The sequence below is a fragment of the Heterocephalus glaber genome, unplaced genomic scaffold, assembly GCF_053883595.1.
Source record: "Heterocephalus glaber isolate CG9 unplaced genomic scaffold, H.glaber_assembly_v1.0 deba00001444, whole genome shotgun sequence".
Lineage (NCBI taxonomy): Eukaryota > Metazoa > Chordata > Mammalia > Rodentia > Bathyergidae > Heterocephalus > Heterocephalus glaber.
The window spans coordinates 9,605,493-9,614,419 of NW_028258297.1; the positions used below are offsets into that span (position 1 = coordinate 9,605,493).

At 52.4% G+C, this 8,927-nt stretch overlaps 1 protein-coding gene across 1 annotated transcript; it reads right to left on the minus strand.

The window, feature by feature from the left end:
* Positions 1-8,440, minus strand: Kdelr3 (KDEL endoplasmic reticulum protein retention receptor 3). The gene is made up of 5 exons (XM_004845604.4): positions 8,202-8,440; positions 3,839-3,939; positions 2,817-2,975; positions 1,763-2,015; positions 1-835 (listed from the first exon to the last, which is right to left on the minus strand). Exons 1-5 carry the CDS (start codon positions 8,290-8,292, stop codon positions 795-797), a joined length of 645 nt encoding a protein of 214 aa, XP_004845661.2. The 5' UTR covers positions 8,293-8,440; the 3' UTR covers positions 1-794.
* Positions 8,441-8,927: the final 487 nt, after the last annotated feature.

The window sequence follows — 8,927 nt, forward strand, 5'->3', positions numbered from 1 at the left end:
TGTGAACTTTTTTTTTTATTCCTCAAAACTTTTGCTACTTCATTAGCACCTAAAACTGAAAGGAAGTGGGGATCATTGGTTTTAGTGCAAGCATTTAATAGGGCTGGGTACCTGGTAGGTAAATGGTTGGTATCTTCAGCTCATCAGTAAAATGGTGATAATGGCAATGGTGCCATCTAAGCTGGGTTCTGGCATAAAGGTACTAAGGACAGGGCTCATGTGAGCCACAATGAGGACTCAAGCCAGTTTTAAAGGTGAGGCACAAATTATGTCATTTCCTGCCAAAGCTAGTAAATTTGGTTTGCTTGTGGCTTGAAAGCAGTGCAGAAGTAAAATAATCATTTCATTCTTATTAACACCTTTGTATCCTGACTACCTCAATTTGGTCTACCTGACAAGTGAAAATTAGCCTAAAAATTGGCCCCTAATGTTTCAGCCAATCTTCAGTTGGGGCATTCTTGTGCACACGGGGACATTTCTAGGTTGGGCCTTGACATGAGTCTTACTGTTCCATTGATGGGTTAGTGGGTTAGTTAGGCACCCTAAGGTTTCTCCTTCCAGTTGATGTTTAGGCCTCAGACTTGTGTAGTTGGCCTCCACTTTTCGTCACCTCTGTTGATTTAAGGGAAGTCCTCCTGATGAGGTGTAGGTGGAATAACAGGTTCTTTGCTGAAATCCACACCAAGTGTTTTTCTGGCTTTATCATGTGATCTCAAGTCGTGGGTAAGTTCACCAAAGAATCAAAATGATTCTTTCACTGTCCTTGTTAAGGTATAGACCATCTTTGAAGGCCTTCAAATTGGCATTGGAAGACTTAATTTCTTTCCTTTAAGAACTGGAAGAAAGTGAAAATTAGATTTAACTGAACCAATCAAAGGACTGCTTTCTTTGTGCTGATTTTAGTATCGCTTAACATCCAGCTCACAGTGTTAATATTAAAGCCAAGGGGGAAATGGTCTCAGGTTAGCCAGAGACTGACTAACTCCTTTAGGGTGTAAACTTGGCATTTGGCCTCAATTCCTTTATTCCATGCTGGATATCACAGTCTACCAGTTCCTCACCTTGGTTCCCACCACCTTTTTCCTCTTCGCTGGCTTAATAGTTGAAGCTGTCCCACAATAGTCTCCCTATTTTGACTGCCTTTTCATATCCACAAAAGCTGGGTGGTGGTGTTTAGTTTGGTTTTTTTTTGGTACCGGGGATCGAACTCAGGACCTTGTGCTTGGCACAGCAGGCGCCAGAACCACTGAGCTAAATCCTCAGCCCATGATGGTGGTTTTTTTAACGAGCCCTCTGGTCACTACCCTTGGCAAAATATAAATCCATTACCCTGGTTTTCAAGACCCTGTGCGCTGACCTGGATAGCTCTGGTTTGTGGATTTGACCCCCACCAGCCTTTGTTCCTCAGTCACACCAAACTGGCTTCTTAGGAATGTTTTTCTGTTTTCCCAACTGGTACATCAGATAACACCTCCCACCTCTCTTGCCTATGCACGATTTGGACAGTACATGTAATACCTTTTTGGGTTTGTTTTTTTTTTAAATGGCATCTTTCCACATTACCACAAAAGGGAAGAGCTGTGGCACTGTTGCTATTCTCAAGCATTTATAGAAGAGATGAACAACTTGGCCGGGGATTTAGCTCAGTGGTTCCAGCACCTTCCTCGAAAGCACAAGGTCCCGAGTTTGATCCCCGGTACCAAAAAAATAGATGAACAACTCAAGCCACTACTGAGAACACTGCTGTCCGGCCAACACCTACCTTTGGTCACATACAAGTAGAAGAAGTCACAGTAGAAGATGGTTTGCACTACCCCAGATACCACTGCAATCTGGTCATAGAAGTTCTCAGTCTGGTAGCGCCTGATCCAGTTGGCCAGGTAGAGTGCCCTGTACACCCCCAGGAAGAATAGGTAGTGTGTGGTGATGGTCTCAGCCTCTCCAGTCTTGCTGATCATGAAGAGCTGGGGCAGGATGGCCACTGACTCCAGGTAGATGGAAAAGGTCCAGAGGATCTGGCAAAGCAGAGCCACAGAGGAGGATGAGCAAGGCTAAGCAGGGTCTGTCCTGTCTACCGGAACCCAAATATTAGACATTACTACAGACCACACAAATGAGCAAAAAAGTTTTCAAGTTCTCAAGTGTTTTGGCAGGGGAAGGGGTATGCTGGGCATGCAACCCCGCAGTCTTGTGTATTCCACCAAGTGCTCAACCATTGAGCAACACCTCAGCATTCGGGAGGTTAAGTGTTTTAATTTGCTTTTTTTGTGTGTGGTGTTGAGGATTGATCTGAGGTCTCGTGCATGCTAGGCAACCACTACTATTAAGCTATACTCCCGGCCCCAAATTATTATGTCATAATACTCCATCACTATGCAAATACAAATTGGATTTTTTTTTTTTAAAGATTCATATATAGTACATACTGCTTGTTTCAGAACACAGCATGATGTTTCTGTGGAACGATTTTTTTTTAAGGTTGCAGTTCTGTTGAATAAACTTGCATAATTGAAGGCAGTTTCTTAAAATACAGTCCATAAGTAGCAGCAGCAGGATCTCCAGGAATGCTTGTTGCCCACATTTTTGCAGGCCTACGTGCTGAGTTATCATCTCAGCCTGAACTGTGCTCCTAGGGTCTGTTAATATGCTGGACTAAAGTCTCCACTGCCAGGACTGGTTGGGGGGGGGGGGCTTGTGGACTCCTTGGCTATTAGAGATGTAGAGCAGCAGACACAGTTGTGACACAGGCCCAGACTCTTTTGTGGGCCACAGGGAGGGATGCTGGGAGACCCAGCCGCCCTCGGATCAGCACTCACTTCCAGTGGTGTGAAACTGTAATTCTCCAGGAAGGAAAGGCCAATGACTGGGACCAGAAGAAACTCCAGGCGGAATGTGTCATTCTCAATGTCAAACGTTTTACGAAATTTCCCATAGATCATGTACACTGTGACATAGGAACAGAGGAGAAAAACTACCTAAAAAGGGAGAGAGACAGGAATCTGAAGTCATTTCCCAGGCTTTAACAAACCCACAGGCCAGAGCCCTTGATAACATGCCCAAGTGAAGTGTTCTGCAATACCTTTTGGGCCCGTGGCCTACAGTTCCAACTTACACTTGTGAAGTAATTCCATGCTTCTAACGGACTGGCAATGTTACTAGAGTCAGTGGTATCCTAGTTGTCCCCTTCATATACAGTGTATTGGAGAAAAAACAGGACCAGCAGGGCAGTGGTGCATGCCTGTAATCCTATCACTCAAGAAGCTGAGGCAGGAGGATCACAAATTCAAGCCTATTCTGCCATTTTCTTTCTTTCTTTTTTTTTTTTTTTTGGTACCAGGGTTCAAACTCTGGACCTTGCACTTGTGAGGCAGGCAGCAGAACCACTGAGCTAAATCCCTGGCCCTCAACCCTATTCTGTACTACAGAGGGAGACCCTGACTCAAAACACCAAAAATAATGAAACAAAAAGCACGATCTGTCTTTCTCAGAATTTAGCAGTGGCGGTCTAGGCTCCAAACCCCTCCCCCAACACCCTGGATGTGGACGAATGGCTTGTAAGCATTCTTCACAAAGGCTGATGCCCCATAGATTACTTGGCTATGGTTCCTTCCGAAAAGCTCTGTGCAGGGGCCAGGGATTTAGCACCTCACCTGCCTCACAAGCGCAAGGTCCCGAGTTTGATCCCCAGTACCGCAAAAAAAAAAAAAAAAAAAGCTCTGTGCAGTAGCTGTCCCTTGGTGGGTAGTGGTCCCCAACAAGAGGCACCAAAATCACACAGATGGCTGTCCTCACGGTGGCTCAGTTGCCCCCCCCCCCGAACTGCTTCTTGAAGCCTCACCTTCATTACTGTATTGTAGACGGAAATGAAGTTGGTGAAGAGGTCCAGGTACCTGGTGGTGAAGACAAGGGCAAAAAGGATCTGGCTCTTCCCAGAGATGCCTGTGCCAGAGAGGATAGAAGACAGTGAGAAGAGAGCCCCAGGCCACCCGCCCACCAGAGCCTGGAGCCAGGACAGCCTGGAGACACCCTGTCTCATCCGGAGGGTCAGGCAACTCAGCTCTCCCTTCAGCTCTCTGGAGTGCAGCTCCTCCTATTCATCTACAATCTGTCTCCCAAATAAAGACACGAACACCAATTTCTTGGTGTCTCTCCATGTACCCACCAAAGTTCTTGCTCTGAGGAGGATGTTGGCGGTGTGACCCAGCTGGGCTGGGGTGTCAAGGCTTCTCTGAGCTCCACCCCCAGGGCTCCAGTGGCAATCTCCAGAGCTCTGTCCCTCCCAGGAGAACCAACACTGACATCACAGTGTGCACTCACCAGTGAGATGGAAGCCAGCAGAGTAAGGCACTGGCCAGGGGCCCACTCCATTTAATTTTCCAAAATGCAAAGATTTAGCAAGCCTATGTCTTAGTTATAAAAGTTATGCCTACTTTTACTCTTTATAAAACAAAAATCAGGTTTGGGGCTGGGGATTTAGCTCAGTGGTTCCGCTGCCTGCCCCGAAAGCAAAAGGACCCAAGTTCGATTCCCAGTACCAAAAAAAAAAAGTCCCTGGGTTTCATCCCCAGTACTGCAAAGAAACAGAGACAGAGAGAGGAGAGAGAGAGAGACAGACAGAGAGAGAGACAGAGAGAGAGACAGAGAGAGACGGAGGGAAGGAAGGAAGAAAGGAAGGAAGGAAGAAAAAAGGTATAAAAATTTTAAAAACCCTCACGTCTTTCGGATCACTGTGCACGTGTACATGACGCATGCACATAGGTAGCATGGGTGTGTGTGTTGTGTTCCCTCTGCCTTTCCTTGGGTCCTTTGTCCTCTCTTTTCATTTGTTATCAAAGAACTTCAGGTTTCAAACATCCAGAAAGAGTCTCCCTCACCCCCACATCCCTTCACCCAGCCTCCACGAATGTGGACCTTGCCTCTGACAACCCGTTTGCCTCACACTTCATCCAGTCAAAGGCCAGAGCAGAGCTGGTGCTTCTGAACAACTGCAGACCTCGCCTGTCCCACCAGTTTCCCACCGGGCCCTCCTCCCGCTCCAGGGTCCAAACCTGGAGTCCCTGCTGCTCTTCTTCCCACGCTCCCTGGGTTCCTCTGACCAACAATGGCAAATCATGGAGGCGGTTCCAGGGCCAGGCATGGATATACCTCCATCACCGCTGTGGACCTGGCCCGTCCTTGATCTGTCAGTGTCCTGAGCACTCTCCCCTGGCTCCGAGGCCCCCACACTGCTGGCTGCTCCCTCCTGTGGGTGCACCCTCCACACCACCTAATCCTTGGCTGCCAGGTCCCCTCCTGCCATCTGAGCCACCCCTGCAGCGGGTCACCCCCACTCCCTACCTCCAAGCTCTCCTCTGAGTTTTTTGGTTTTTGTTTTTTTTTGGTACCGGGGATCGAACTCAGGTCCTTGTGCTTACGCAGCAGGCAGCGAAACCACTGAACTAAATCCCCGGCCCCTCTCCTCTGAGTTTCGACCTGTGTTTTCACCTGTGTGGGGGTGCCCACCACCCCCCAACTCACCACAGCCCACCCCAACCGCATTTCCCTTAAATTTCCTCCTCTTCCCTTGCTCAAAAATGCCCCCCACCTCATCCTCAAGTCAGCAAACTCAGGGCCACCCTGGAGTCTCCCTCCCCTGCCTTCCTCACATCCACTCAGTCACCAAACCCCACCAGCCCCCACATTTCTTGGCTCTTCTTCCTGACTGCAGTGCCCCCAGATGGCCCAGCTACCCTCCCCTAGTGACTCACAGCCTGGTCTCCCCAGATCCTTCATTGCTGTTCACCTGCCCCCCAGTTCCATTCTCCATCCAGCAATCCAGGGCTTTTTTGTTTGTTTTTTGAGACAGGGTCTCACTATGTAGCCCAGCCTGGCCGCAAATGCATGGCAGTCCTGCCTCAGCCTCCTGAGTGCCCAGATTACAGCAGTGCACCACCACACCCAGCAAGGACTATTTTTAAAATAAAATTTTGCTTAAGTCACTTAAGTGGCTTCCAAATGTACTTAAAGACTCAAAGCCTTATCTAGCCCTGAGGTCCTTCCTGGACTGTTCTCTCCCAGGTCCCCCTTGGTCTTGCCCTCCTGCAGCCGAAGCCACAATTCTGGGTTTCATTGAAACTGGAGTGTCTCAGAGCACGGCACTGACACAGGAGATGGACCTCCTCAGGGTCAGCTCCCCTTCATCCCTGGATGGTGCCTCCTCTCACCCTCCATGGCCAGGCATTTTGGGGGTGAGGGAATATTTTTACTGACCAAAGAAGGACATGCTTGCCTATCACATTCTGGACAGTGTGAGGTCCACACCTTACCTGTAAAATGGGTGCCCACCTCTCACACATGGGCAGCACTGATGTGAGAAAGAAGGGGTCCCATTAGAGTCCCCAGGGGGCCTGGGATCATTTGCTTTGGGGAGAGGGCACAGTGGGCTGGGTGCAGGCAAAGGAGTGTAGCCGGGATGGGGTCCAGACCCAGCGCATCTTTGGGCTTGTAGATGTGAAGCCGCCTCACCAAGCCCCGAGAGCCTTCCAGAGGGCCCGTGCCCTATGTAGGATGTCTCTGTCCCAGAGGCAGCCTGCCGTCTCCTGCCCTGGGCCTTACATTTCCCTTGCCTCTTTGGGGGCCCTGGTGACCTTGAGCACAGTAGTGTTCCCACTTTTGAAAACGTGATTCTCACTGAAGCCAGGCCCATGACAGAGCAGAGAACCTGAGCCGGGGCCAGCCCAGGTCCTGAGAGGCCCAGCGAGCACACATGGGACCCACTGATCAAGATAGACAGGAAACAGAGGCCCAGGGTCCCACAGGGAGTCGGTGAAAGGTGAGAATAAGGCCCACATCTCCAGCCTCAGGGCTGGGCCAGCTGGGGTCCTGCTGGGCCCTGTCCCTCGGGCGGATGGGCCAGTGCAGATCTGTCTGCACACACAGGCCCATCCAGGCCAGCGCGCTGCCCTTTTTCTTTCCCTGCAGCGCTTAACATCCCTGAAAAACTGGTCACTCTGACTGTCCCTTGTTGGTGGTTTCCTGCCCTGGGTCTGCTCTGCCAGGCAGGCGCCCTGGTGGGGCTCTGTTCCGGGTGCCCAGCACGGTGCCAGGGAGACCAGGCAGACAACAGTGCCCCTCCAGTCGGTGCATGGAGCTCAGCGACCAGTTCCAACCCATTCTCCCACCTCCACCTGAGTCTCTGCCCCACTTCCTGGGTCAGAAAGACAAAGGTCCAGAGTGGCTCTCTCTGAAGCGACCTCACGTCTACACCCACATCTGCTGCCACAGAGCCTCGCCTCACAGGTGGCAGCTCCACCCTGCTCCCTCCACATCCCTCCAGATTCCAGACAGTCCTGCTTCAGGGCCTCTTCTGAGCTTCCTCCCAAGCTTTCCATGGCTCCCCAGTCCCAAATTCCGGGACCCATCTCCCTCCAGACCCTTCCTGGAACATGCCCTATGCTGTGACTTCTTTCTGTGTCTCTGCACCTCCTTCTTGGACCTACACACACACACAGACACACACCCAGGGCCAGCACAGAGCTGCCCTTCCATGAAGCCTTCAGCTGCTCTCTGCCTCTCCAGCCCGCATGGAGCCTGGGGTCACCCCTGTGCCAACCACAGGCGGCATCCGGACCACACGAGGGGAACAAAGACGGCTGCAGGAGGCTCAGGCAGCCCCTGCCTGTGCTGGGTCTCTGTCCACCACCGGCACCAGCCCATCCTCGAACTTCTCCCAGCCCCAAGGCTGCTGGTCAGCTCATGCCACATCACAGGCAGGGGAAGGAAGGGGGCCCAGCCCGGGAAGAAGGCTGGGAGGGGCAAAGGGAGCAGAGGGAGAAGGAAGAGAAGACCCGAGTTTGGGGGCCACTTCCTGAGTGCGCACCCTCTCTTCCCCCGCTCCCCCGGGAGGGCGGAGGAGCAGAGAGTGACCTCTGGGATCCAGAGGGTGGCACCTCCTTCTTATCTCGCTAACCGTGGTAACGAGGCCAGCTCCGAGGAGGCCAGGGTGAGGTGTAAGTGGAGGCACAAGCCCACCCTTGACCCCAATTTCCGTGGCCCTCCTTCTGTGACACTGTACAACCTAATCTCTTTTTTCTTTTTTGGAAGCTGAGCTCCTTTAGAGCCAAAGTCCCCACCCTACACAGCCATTCTACAGCGCCCCTCCGGCACACAGGCCGGGCTGGGGCCGGCCGCGAGGTGCCCCTCCCTCCGGGGGGACGCCTCACCCTTGCAGCACTTGGACCTCCAGATCTTCCCCAGGAGCAAGATCATGGCCAGGAGGTGGCTCAGATCGCCGAGGATTCGGAACACGTTCATTGCCCAGCCCGCCGGTCCTGTGCGTGCCCAGCAGCGAACTTTCAGGGAACTTTCTGATGCGTAGGGCGGCTGCCACGTCCCCGGCCGCGGCCTCGCAGCCCCCCAGGCCCAGCCCGCGCCTACCGGCTCCGCGCGCTCCCGGCCGCCGGGCGGTGACGTGGCGTGGCCGGCCGGGCACAGGGTGGAGAGCCAGGAAGCAGCGCCGCCGGGAGATCCCGCCTCCCGCCTTCCCGCCCTGCGCCGGGCGGAGCTGCCACAAGGGTCCCCGCCTTACCTCCTGGGAACCGGAATCATCTGAGGGAACCCTAGGCAGGTCACCGACTCCCAGTCTCTCAATTTCACTCTCTGTTCAGTCCCACTCCCCCTCCTTTTATTTTTTCTGAGACAGAGTCTTGTAACCCAAGCTGACCTCAAAGTCGCAGCGATCCTCCTGCCTCAGCTTCCCGAGTCCTGGGATTACAGGCCCTCAACTCTTGACCCACCTGAAGACACTGGTGCCTGAGTGAAATGGGGTCCTGTCTGCCAGTGCCACCCACTGCTGTTGTCCTGCCCTGGAATCGGAACTCCTCATGGGAGTGCAGGAACTGGGTCCCTCCCTTACGAGGATGAGAATTTGGATATCCAAGCTGATGCTA

Bases quoted from the DNA above. Each gene is read 5' to 3' on its own strand.
- Kdelr3 (XM_004845604.4), bottom strand. From the start codon at position 8,292: ATGAACGTGTTCCGAATCCTCGGCGATCTGAGCCACCTCCTGGCCATG. The intron at 3,940-8,201 runs GTGAGGCGTCCC...TCTCTGGCACAG, and splicing joins GAGGTCCAAGTGCTGCAAGG to GCATCTCTGGGAAGAGCCAG. The intron at 2,976-3,838 runs GTGAGGCTTCAA...CTCCCTTTTTAG, and splicing joins TCTACAATACAGTAATGAAG to GTAGTTTTTCTCCTCTGTTC.